At 40.0% G+C, this 13,004-nt stretch overlaps 1 protein-coding gene across 1 annotated transcript in view; it reads left to right on the plus strand.

Annotated features, from left to right (window-relative positions):
* The window catches only part of nnt (nicotinamide nucleotide transhydrogenase), a 75,759-nt gene that overhangs the window by 5,845 nt on the left and 56,910 nt on the right, over positions 1-13,004 (plus strand). The window contains exons 4-9 of the mRNA XM_057819021.1: positions 1,328-1,545; positions 3,140-3,227; positions 3,722-3,810; positions 5,640-5,827; positions 5,954-6,087; positions 8,120-8,311. Coding sequence (XP_057675004.1) covers positions 1,328-1,545; positions 3,140-3,227; positions 3,722-3,810; positions 5,640-5,827; positions 5,954-6,087; positions 8,120-8,311 — 909 coding nt within the window. The remainder of the gene's footprint in view (positions 1-1,327; positions 1,546-3,139; positions 3,228-3,721; positions 3,811-5,639; positions 5,828-5,953; positions 6,088-8,119; positions 8,312-13,004) is intronic.

Raw genomic sequence — 13,004 nt, forward strand, 5'->3', positions numbered from 1 at the left:
TTTGTACTGATTCCATTTTGAACGGTTTAAAGAAAGCTCACCGAAAACAGATTGACAATTTATTCGTCGACAATGGTCAAAAAACAAGGCAAAACAGACGACGGAGAGGCAATGCTGGATTCAAAACAAAGTCCGCAAAACAACGGATAAATCGAAATGTCCTCGAGAAGCGACAGTTGTTATCTAAATGTTCAGTCTTTTGAAAGCTCTCGTGGTGCGGGCCGTGGGCAGGAAGAAGGGTGTGAAGAAGTAAGTAGAAGGGAGGGTTTGGGATTAATGTCTTTCTGTGGATTGGACAGGAGGATTTGGGAGTTACTGTTGTCCGGGCAACGAGAATATGGATTCTGCCCCCTCAGCGTCCAAAGAGGCTCTTGGAGTCTTGTCAGTTGAGTGATCAGTTGGATATCGGGCGTTCTTCGATGTTACTTGTTTTAGGACAGAACGCCTTGCTCTTTGTCCTGGAGTGCCCGGGAGAACTGATTGCGAGAGTTGGTGCGTCCATCTTGCTCATGACGCACACGTTGGGCTTCTGTGATAAGATGGCGTTGTGTGGCAACGCACGCAAGATGGCAATGAGGACCAGCCAGGGGTCCGGATAGTCAGGAGACTGTGGCTGAAAAATAGCCCCTTCCCAAAGAGATTTTATTTAATCATGGTATATTTTTTCTCTCAGCACAACTTCAATGATATAAACTGTTGTTATTATAATGTATTATAACCTATTACATAACCATATTAGGCCAAAATTATGACTCAAAAATCATCAAATTAAGACCAGAACAACAATTATAAACATCACCCGTCCAAAGAACATGAGTACCCTCTAGTGGGGGAAAAACATTGATTGGTATAATGTAGTTATGTGGTGATTGCTTCGACGTCTAATTGGTAAAACTGGGATGCCCGCTGTCAGCATCTCTGGCAATAATAAAGTCAATATGTAGAATAAAGACGAAAAATGTAACGACTCTAGTGTAGCACAGTAAGAGTAGTGTTTCTTCACAAATCTACTCAAGTAAAAAGTATTGCGTGATAAAACTACTCTAAGAAGTACATTTTGCTCAAAAAGTTACTCGAGTAAATGTAACGCATTACTACCCACCTCTGGACATCACTGTAATTAGGTTGTATTCTTCTTCTTGTGCATTTTAGTTGTGACTTGTCTAAACGTCAGTGTAGTACTGGCAATGATACTCTGGGATGTATGAAAAGCATTATTTTGCTCATTCAAAGGATCTCACCCCATTTAAACACACTTTCTAGTTTCAAATATTTAGCACGTCATCCCATATGCTTGACTCATCCTTTCTGAACAATCTGCTCCCAGGTCCGAGCTCCTGTTTTCAACCCGGACTTGGGTATCCATGAAGTGGAGCTGATGAAGGACGCGGCTACTTTGATTAGCTTCATCTACCCGGCTCAGAATCCCGAGCTGATGGACATGCTGTCTCAGAAAAAAGCCACCGTCCTGGCTATGGACCAGGTGCCACGAGTGACTATCGCCCAAGGTTACGACGCCCTCAGCTCCATGGCGAATATTGCAGGGTGGGTACCAGAAAGGGTGGCTGGTTATGGAGTGAAATAAAGTGCTGGCCAAAAGTATTGGCACCACTGCAGTTCTGTCAGACAATGCTCAATTTCTCCATGAAAATTATTGCAAATGAAAAAAAAAACTAAATCATTATCATTTTACACAAAACTGGGCCGGACAAAAAGTATTGGCTCCCTCAGCTTAATACTTGGTTGCACAACCTTTAGACAAAATAACTGTGAACAACCACTTCCAATATCCATCAATGAGTTTCTTACAGTGCTCTTCTGGAATTTTAGACCATTGTTCTTTGTCCAACTGCTCCAGGTCTCTGAGATTTGAAGGGTGCCATTTTCAGATCTCTCCACAGGTGTTCTATGGGATTCAGGTCTGGACTCCTTGCTGGAACCTTTATAAGTCTCGAGTGCTTTCTCTCAAACCATTTTCTAGTGCTTTTTGAAGTGTGTTTTGTGTCATTGTCCTGCTGGAAGACCCATGACCTCTGAGGGAAACCCAGCTTTCTCACACTCGGCCCTACATTATGCTGCAAAATTTGTTGGTAGTCTTCAGAGTCCAGTGCCAGAGGTAGGAAAGCAACCCCAAAACATCAGGGAACCTCTGCCATGTTTGACTTCGGGGACAGTGTTCTTTTCTATGAAGCCCTCGTATTTTTTCATGTAAACTCTATTCTTAAAAAGGTCTACTTTTGTCTCATCTGACCAGAGAACATTCTTCCAAAACATTTTTGGCTTTCTCAGGTAAGTTTTGGCAAACTCCAGCCTGGCTTTTTTGTGACTCTGGGTCAGAAGTGGGGTCTTCCTGGGCATCCTACCATAGAGTCCCTTTTCATTCAGACGCCGACGGATAGTACGGGTTGACACTGTTGTACCCTCGGACTGCGGGACAGCTTGAACTTGTTTGCATGTTAGTAAAGGTTCTTTATCCACCGTCAGCACAACTTTAGTTGAAATCTCTCGTCAATTTTTCTTTTCCGTCCACATCTAGGGAGGTTGGCGTAGGCTTTACACTTATTGATGACACTGCACATAGTAGACACAGGAACATTTAGGTCTTTGGAGATGGACTTGAAGCCTTGAGATTGCTCATGCTTCCTCACAATTTTGCTTCTCAAGTTCTCAGACAGTTCTTTGATCTTCTCTCTTTTCTCCATGCTCAATGTGGTACACACAAGGACACAGGACAGAGGTTGAGTCAACTTTAATCCATTTTAACTGCCTGCAAATGTGATTTATTTATTGCCACCAACTGTTATGTGCCACAGGTAAGTAACATGTGCTGTTAATCACACAAATTAGAGAAGCATCACATGATATTTCAAAGGGTGCCAATACTTTTGTCCGGCCCATTTTTGGAGTTTTGTGTAAAATGATAATGATTTCATTTTTTTCCATTCTCTTTTGTGTTTTTTCATTGCAAGCAAAATAAATGAAGATATTACTACCGAAGCATTTGTAATTGCAATCATTTTCATGGAGAAATTGAGCATTATCTGAAACAATTGCATACTTTTGGCCAGCACTGTAATTGCAATGCTTTTGGTTTACGCCAGTCCTTTTGAGTGTACAAATTCATTCCCCTTCTCTTTAGGTATAAGGCTGTTGTGCTGGCAGCAAACAGCTTTGGTCGCTTTTTCACCGGACAAATTACAGCAGCCGGGAAGGTGCCACCTGCCAAGGTGCGTGTTCTATGTGTTTTTAGACCAATGTCTCATTTAGTATGGTGACCTGGCTAACACCTCACAAAACCTATTCCATAAAAACTAACGGTACAAAGGATGGTTTTACATACTTTGTAAATGAAATAAACTGCTAATTATGTGAAAGCGGTAACAAGATTTAAAGGCTTACAAAATAGAACATGAACAGCAATAAATTATGGTGATATGAGGATAGAAATTACGCGAAGTTGACAAATTTTGCCAAAGACATTTTATTGACATGCCAAATAAAATTATAGTGCTTGAAACCGAGCCTTGTGGCACACCCGCTGAATCTGTTGTTTGTGTATGACACAGCTTTTTGTCAAATATTAACCAGGTATTTGGATTTATCAGAGATACATTTTTTTCCAAATAGCTTCAAATTAGAAGTCTGTGGTTAACCGTTTCAAATTTCTTGCATTGCTAAGAAGATAGCCCAATGCTTTATTTTCTATCTTCAATTCGATTAGGTACTTATCATCGGCGGTGGAGTGGCTGGACTAGCTGCAGCTGGCAGTGCCCGAGCCATGGGAGCCATAGTGCGAGGCTTTGACACAAGGTTTGTTTGTTTCACACACCATCGACCAGTGTTGTTTTTGGCAGCCCTTTTAATATTTGTCATAGTCTTTTGGACAGTAATGCTTATTAGTCGTAGTCATATTTTAGTCATCTCAAAATTTCTTCGTCTCGTTTTTGTTAACGAAAACTCATGACTAATTTTAGTATAGTTTTAGTTAACGTTTCCTAAATTTTTTTTTTCGTCTGTTTAAAAAAAAAACAAAAACATAAAAAACCCCATAAATAAATATATGAAATAAGGTTTCCAACTATTTTGAATGAACATTGACAGACGAGCACAGATTGTAGCATCTACAAGGACAATGCCAACTTGGTGATAATACAAACTCAGCAGGAAAACTGTACATTATCTTCAATTAATTATACCCACCTGGATGAACTGTATGTTCAGAGGAAAAAAAAAAAAGTTGTCCAAGAGTTTAAGAGCACGCACACAATTAGCATTAGCCTAATGCTAACACGAACGTGAATGCTATGCTAATGTTACGAGTTACATTTAGTGTGTTATGATCGCTCAGCACAGACTTTTAAAAGTTAAATCAAAATTTTATATTCTCTAGGGGTGCACGATATCCATTTTTTGAAACCGATATCGATAACTTCCTGCTCCTCAAAGCAGATACCGATATCGAGAACCAATAATAAATATATAATTTTTAAAAAATGTATAACCTGAGTTTTTGAACACGTGGAGGTTTTAAAAAAATAGTGGTGGATTCAACGTAGATTTGCCTTTGATCTCATCAGATTTTTCATAATGACATGAACAAAACTGTGCGTTTCACTTCTGCACTGCCCGACAGCCAGCTAAGAATGAATGCACTTCCATAAACCACAAGGCTTGGTCTTTTCTTGCTTTTATGGGAAGATACTTGTCTTAATATTGTGAAAGTACAACAGAAAAATACACAAATTCAATACTCAATATACAACAAACTGCACAATACACTTATATACACCACTAGTACATGTATAGCATAGCGCACTAGCTTGAGCTACTAAAGAATTGGCTGGCTTCTATAACACAACTAATGAAGTTCTGTACATATGACCCTTCACCACAGAAGTGAACATATTTTGCACATCCATATGTAATAGTAAACATAAAATACTTACATATATTTCCGAGGCGGAAACGTAACAGAAAGCATTCACGACTGTCAATGCTACCGCAACACACAGCAATGTGTAAGTGATTGAACCAAACTACTATAACAAAAAATAGATGCATTGAATTATTCTGACCAGCAGGTGGGAGCAATGCCCCGCAAATGGTCAACTGATTTGCCATACTAGTGTGTAAAGTGCAAAGCCAGAACAGTACATATTATCGGTCCTATTATAATGTTATTGGATTTATCAGGATGACGTCATAATTCCTGTTATCGGACCAATAATTATCGTGCACCAGTAATATTCTCTCTGGCCAAGATAAGAAAACAAATCTCACCGTGTGTGCAAGCCTGCATGGAGACTGTAAACGACACAGCGGTGAGTCAGGAAAGGGGGTAGAGCGGGGCGGCACGTCACGAGTGATACAACCAGATACTGCAACGATTCAGGCTAACTCCACATAAAATGTCACACATTGAACGAAATCAGACGAAAACTGGCACTCGGCTTTTGTTTTCGTCTTCCAAAACACGTTTTTTAGCTAATTATCGTTTCATCATCGAAATGAAAAAAAGTGTTCCTTGATGAAATATTTTCGGTATCGTCATCGGTGACGAAAACAACACTGCCAATGACATTCTTGCACCAAAAAAAAAAAAAAAATACTGGATGTCACATCATCATTTTCTCTCACAGAGCTGATGCTCTGGATCAGTTCAAGTCTTTGGGTGCTGAGCCATTGGAGGTGGACTTCAAGGAGTCTGGAGAGGGCCAAGGTGGCTATGCCAAGGTCATGTCAAAAGAGTTCATCGAGGCTGAGATGAAACTGTTTGCCAAACAGTGTCAGGAAGTCGATATTATCATCAGCACCGCGCTCATTCCCGGTATGAACAGAAGCAGAGCATCTCGGATGTCTATTTTAAGAATCCTTCTAACTTGATGAATGTTGATACATTTCATACTCATTTGTGAGAATAATTCAGAGCGGCCTTCTTATTTTCATATGTCAGGTAAGCGGGCCCCCATTCTTATAACCAAGCCAATGATCGAGAGCATGAAGGACGGCTCGGTGGTGGTGGACCTGGCCGCTGAGGCGGGAGGAAACATTGAGACTACAGTACCCGGGGAGCTGTCTGTACACAATGTATGTACTAGGAGTGGGAACATCTTGGTACCTCACGATATGATAGCATTTGTGATAAAAAGCTCACGATAACGATCTGACGATATGGCGATCAGTGTTGTTAATTTTACTTTAAAATAGTAATTAATTACAGTTACAAATTACTTCTCCCAAAAAGTAATTGCGTTAGTAACTCAGTTACCTGAATGTAAGAGTAATTAGTTACTTGGCTAAGTAACTAGTGATAAATTTTTTTTTCTCAAAAAAAAACAAACAAAAACAAAAAAAACAAACAAACAAAAAAAAAACAGGTCACACAATGTGAAGTTTAAAGGATTTGGGGGACAATTGGCCCTAGCCCAATTCTTTACCCTCCACTTAACTAGACACAAGGGTATTGCGATAACTAGCTAGTAACCTTTGCTATGTGTGGAAGTCATTTAAAGTTGTGAATCAACCGTTAAAGTTGTTAAAATTGCTCCCGTTATTGCATTAGTTCCCTGTCATTAGTTCTGTCTACTTTAAACATGTGTAAATTTTAAAACTGTTTCATCATTTAAAGATAGATTTAAGTTAAGATTTTGCCGATTTAGAAGCATTTTAGATTTAACAAAAAAAAAAAAATAAAAAAATACTTAGGTTCGCTAGGAAGGATCTCTACATCAGGGCCTTCCTGAGAGGTCTACTGCTTTAAGATGGCGGCTGTTTACTAACGCATGTAGTCCTTAAAACATGTTGGCAATGCAGCTGTGTCAGTTTTTGCATCTAGTTCTATAATATGATATCTACCGTGTCATGTGGGCGTAGGCGTCAGGTATTATTGGAGCCACCTAGCATCGCGGTTGCAACGGCGTCTTCCCCACTGCTGCTCTGCTCTCGACCCCGTGAGTCCGTTTCTCTCTGACTTTTTTTATTCAACCAACTTAGTAACGCATAGTAACGCACGCCTTTCCCGCCTCTGTAACGGTAACGGCGTTGCCAAGATGAGAAAAGTAACTAATTAGATTACTCATTGCTGAAAAAAATAACGCCGTTAGTAACGCCGTTATATTGTAACGCCGTTATTAACAACACTGATGGCGATACAATGGTTATCGATACATTAGTCAGGAAATCATTCTAGGATATTCTACAAACAACTAATTAACAGAAAAACAAGCTTCTGGTGTGAATTGGAATGAGTTTATCACGAGTAGATGTCCAATCCATTTGAACTCGCTGCCATCCCTCCCACTAGTTAGTTAGTTTCACACAAGCTTCTAGTGTGAATGGAATGAGTTTATCACGAGTAGACGTCCAATCCGTTTGAACTGGGAGGGTGGCAGCGAATGAACATTCGTTCATGCGCTGCCATCCCTCCCACTTCAAACGGATTGAACGTCTATGGCTGTCAGTGGCAGTCAATGCCAGGCAATTAGGTAATTTTGGGCCATTTAAGGGCTCACTGGAATGGCACCAAACAAAAGTTCCAGCATCATCACCTTGTCCGATGCAGATTCTTGACTCTTGACACCTTGTCCGATGCAGATTCTTGACTCTTGACACCTTGTCCAATGCAGGTGATGATGCTGGAACTTTTGTTTGGTGCCGTTCCAATGAGATTTACAAAGACTTGACTGCCTGAAGACCTCAAAATTCCCTCAGTCCTTGATGATATGGGGCTGCATGCCAGGCAAAGGCACTGTGGTTAAATCTTCAATAAATGCGCAAGTTGACATTGAAATTTTAGACCTCTTTCTTATGCCTTCAGTTGAAAATATGTTTGTCATTATCCAAGATGACAATGCATCATGCCACAGACCTAAAACTGTTAAAGCATTTCTTGGAGGAAGACTCATCCAGTCAATGTCATGGCCTGCAAATAGCCCTTGACCTCTTTTTAAAACGATATCTCGATTCTTGGCAGGAGCATATCGATAACCTTTTGGGATACAAAGTATCACGATATATCACCATTTCGATATTTTGTCACATCTAGTATGTACACCTAAAATATGATCACTTTTTGCAGATGTACAAAATATTCAATGTGTTGTTGCTTTTGTTTTTGAAGGGCGTGACCCATATTGGCTATACAGATCTGCCCAGCCGCTTGCCCACACAGTCTAGCACGCTGTACTCTAACAACATCACAAAGCTGGTGCGTGCCATCAGTCCCGACAAGGACAACTTTTACCTCGACGTCAAGGACGCGTTTGACTTCGGGACCATGGATCACGTTGTCAGAGGTTCTATTGTTATGCAGGTATGACGAGTGTACACATTTCTCGCAGTCGTCTGATTTTGAAGTAAACATTGGTGTGCCAAGAGAGATTCTCACGTGTGCCATGGGAAATAATCCAGTTTTACCAAATTAGTCTTCAAATGATTTGGTCTGCTCTCTGTCTTATAGTGAGAATCAGAACAATTAAATGCTCCAGCAGGGGTCGCGTTAACCGAATATTTTCCGTCGTTGACCGGTTTTTTAAAACGGTGACGGAAAAAACTGAAGTCCATCCGTCGTTTTGACAGGTTGCAATTCACACCCCAGACCACAGGGTGGCGAGTGAGCATATTAATTACCTATTGTCTCTCTTGATGCATGACGTCGTAGGCCTTACTTGGAAAAAGGTCAAGGCAACTGAGTGTTTGCCTGGCACGGCCAGACTGTTCTCCCTGTATTTTTCAAGCACTGAGAGAAAAGTCTGGGACACAGCCTCTCGAGTAGGTACAAAATCAATCGACAAATCAGATTTGTTTATTTGCGTGACGTGTTCTTCACGAGCAACGTCACTCTTGCGCGCCGAAAGTCGTCTCTACAACAACACGCATGGCGAACGGGACAGCCGAGAATATGTTCCAATCCGCGGTAAATTCAGTTTTAAATGAGCTAAAACACATTGACGCGAGACATTGACAACAGTCTGTCTCGCGCGAGCCATGTTGAATAAACTCCGTTCTCCTCGTATGTTTACTTCTAGGTACAGTTAACTTTTAAAGTCACCCTGTCTCCATTTATTAAACAAAGTCATAAGTTCAATTAAATAGGCTGAGATTCATCCCCTTCAGAACTAATTATGTTGCTGAAGGACATGATGCGTTCGCTTCCCTAAACCAATAAATACACTGAAATTAGTTCTATTGCCACTTTTGGGAGATAATTGGATGAAACTTTACCCATCAAAATCAAATCATGAGGTTTGGCACGCCCTCTTTGCTTTGAAAATGGCTGACCAAACACAACTTCAAAAAGGATAACGTAAAGTGCTCATTTCTCATGAAAAAAACATTCATATTCAAAATCACCAATAAAAGCAAGAAATATCCCCGACCAAATAATTACTTTGTTCTGGTGTTTGAGTAAAAATCATCGAAGATTTTTAGAACATTTTTTAAATTTGCCCTGCAGAGAAAATGCGGGTCTGAAGGGGTTAATTTCTCAGTACAAGAATTGAGACAGGATTATTATTTTCTTGGAGAAATTTTTGTTTGGAAAAAAACAAAAACGGGTTTAATAGTTTGGCTCAACTCACCTTGTGTCTTCCTCTTTTGGTCACTAGGGGTCAGCCTCACAACATGTTTCAATGCATGTTTTCCGTCAGTTATCCATATTGTATAATAGAAAAGCTTTTGTATTTTAATCTTACTATTGTAGTTTTTTAAAAACTGTTTTGTTACTTATAAAAATACAGCTGCATGGTATCCTATTGATCAGTATGTTGGCCTCACAGTTAAGGTAAGATTAATACAGTTTTTATCCATGTAGTTTAGCATCGTACCACTTTCCAAAAACATGCATGTTGGGTTCACAGAAGAATTTATACCTTGTCTTCAGTGAACTCAGCTGTGTAAGTTTTCCATAGGTTTGAATGTGAAATGTTGTGCCCTCTAATCTATAGGTGACGGATACAGTGTGTAACTTGCAACCCCCAATTGACCCTACCCACCGACGTCACAAAACCACGTGCTCGCTGTATGGTTCCGCCCACTTGTCCGTCATTTTGTCTCTGTATTAGCATTGGTTTCAATTGATCGAGGAATTTAAAATGCATTTCATGAAAGACCCGGTGCTTTCTGATGCCGTAAACTCACTGGATGTGTTGCATAAAAGGCGTTATGTGGAAAAGCTTCGTTCTATACAGTCGCCAGATCCATATTTGATGCCCAAATCGATGTTTTTCGATCCACTGTCTTCGCCCTGTCTGCCTGACATCTGCTACGCTGATATTTACAATTATCTTGTCCACACAAAATCAGCCTATTCTCACGAAAATTTGAAAAACTTCAAGAGCTTGGAGGCTTATAAATACTTCGTTGCTGGTTGGGTGAAACAGGTCCTCGTCCACGAAAATTCGGCAGGAATCTATTTTGTGCTTGGAAAGGTGAGTTACGAAATTTTCAATTCAAAATCTTTTGTTATTGCTAACATCCACTGTCAAGTCTAATGTATTTCATGTCGTTTGTCAATGGAGTTAAGGCTTTTAATGTTTATATGGTTTAGCGATAGCACTCTCACTACATACATACGTGTATGTTGTCGGCGATTAGCCTAGCAATTATCTTAATTGTGGTTATTTGTCAGCCCAAAACCCTCTAAGTATATCTTAAATGCATCTTACCGGATATAAAATGACTACTACATAGTCTGTGGTGATTTTTTTGGTGCCCAGTTTTCACGTCGAATTGCAGCCGTCCATTTCGCTCTCCTCTTTGGATCCCTCGGAATACGGTAAAACTTCAAGTCTCTCCTTCCATCTTCTCTGTTAGTGCAACCAACAGCCACACACGCCTTCACCATTTTGATTATTAATGTTAAGGAGCAGAAAAACACGCCGTAAATAGGAGGAATGTACGTAGCCGTAACAGGTTAACACTATGTTTTGACGGACAATTGGGCGGTACCATTCAGGAGAGCGGAGTTGTGACGTCACGTGGGTAGGGTCTATAGGAAAAGCACCATAGAAAATGTGATGAATGGATGGATTTACAGACCAGTATCGTATATTAGCACAGCAATACCTATCGTACCCAGTCTTGTCTTTGCAACATTGTATTGGAAACAAAATAAGATGACCTATAGTCTCTACCACTGGAAATTGAACCCATTTTAAACAAAAGAGTAAGAGGATGATCTTGTTTACGGTAACAGAATAGAATAGAAAGCCTTTATTGTCTTTGTACAAATTACAAGATTTAACGCTTTGTCATAACGTGCACCACATAAAACAAAAGTACAAGTGGCATAACCTACTTTGAAACCATTTATAAGATCATGCTTGTTAACAAAAATCCATTTCCAGAGAATTTTATTTGAATATTTATGTAGATGTATATTTTAGGGCAACATTACAGTGGTATGAAAAAGTATCTGAACCTTTTGGAATTTCTCACATTTCTGCATAAAATCATCATCAAATGTGATCTGATCCTTGTCAGAATCACACAGATGAAAAAACTGCTTTAACTAAAACCACCCATTTATAGGTTTTCCATGTTCTAATAAGGATAGCATGTAAGCAATGACAGAAAAGGGAAAAATAAGTCAGTGAACCCTCTGCCTAAGGAGACATAGGCCATGTCCACATCTAGCAGTTTTTTTTCTTTTTTAAACCAAGGATCCTGCCCTAATACATTGGGAAAAAATAATTGCGTCCACACCTGCACGTTTGTGGGGGGGGGGGGGACTTCCACAGCCAACCACTTTCATTCATTTTAAGTACATTTATAACAATAAAATAGTTGTCCATAATATCATTCTTCAATAAGAGGCACAGCAAGAGTTTGTAAAAAAAAAAAAAAAAATGGAAGCAACAAAGCGCCTGTCCAATTTACTCCAAATTTAAACATTGGTCTCATGTGTGACGTGAGGACAAACTTTATCGCAGTCAGTGACGTTTCCAGTTAAATCTTCGATTATCAGTGTCCACATGATGGTGCTACAAACGCAGAATTCGCATTTCTTCACTTTCCCCGCTGTTCTTAAGAACCCTTGTTTAAATGTGCATGTGCGTGTGGATGATAGGCCGAACCGTAAAAAAATTTCTTCTTTTTGCCAAATATCCTGCTACGTCTGGACATGACCCTAAAGAGCAATTGAAACCAATTTTTACCAAACAATTTAAGTCTGGTGTGTGCCCAATCACTGATGAGTGGTTGAAAGCTGCCCTGCCCACTATAAAACACACACCTTTTATGAATGGTCTTGATGAGAAGCATTGTCTGATGTTTGTCATGGCTCGGTCAAAAGAGCTGTTTGAAGACCTGCGATCAAGGATTGTTGATTTGTATAAAGTTGGGAAAGGATACAAAACCATCTCTAAAAGTCTGGATGTTTATCAATCGACAGTCAGAGAAGTTGTCTACAAATGGAGAGAGTTTGGCACTGTTGCTTCTCTCCCAAGGAGTGGCCGTTGACCAAAGATGACGCCAAGAGTTCAGTGCAGAATACTCAGAGATGTAAAAAAGAACCCTAGAGTGTCTGCTAAAGACTTACAGAAATCATTGGCACAGTCCAATATCTCTGCACACATAAACTATATGTCAAACTATGGCCAAGAATGGTGTTAATGGGAGGTCTCCACGGAGGGAGCCACTGCTGTCTAAAAAACATTGTTGCTAGTTTAATGTTTGCAAAAAGGCACTTGGACAGTCCACAGAAGTTTTGGCAAAATATTTTGTGGACTGAAGAAACCAAAGTTGAATTGTTTGGGAGTAACACACAGCGTCATGTGTGGAGGAAAAATGGAACAGCTCACCAACATCAAGACCTCATCCCCACCGTGAAGCATGGTGGAGGGAGCATCATGATTTGGGGCTGTTTTACTCCTTCGGGGCCTGGACAACTTGCAATCATTAATGGAAGAATTAATTCAGAAGTTTATCAGGAATGTTTTTCAGTAAAACCTGAGAGACAGTTGAATCCAAAAAGACGATGGATGCTGCAACAAGACGATGATCCA

This window comes from Corythoichthys intestinalis, chromosome 17 (genome assembly GCF_030265065.1).
Source record: "Corythoichthys intestinalis isolate RoL2023-P3 chromosome 17, ASM3026506v1, whole genome shotgun sequence".
NCBI lineage: Eukaryota > Metazoa > Chordata > Actinopteri > Syngnathiformes > Syngnathidae > Corythoichthys > Corythoichthys intestinalis.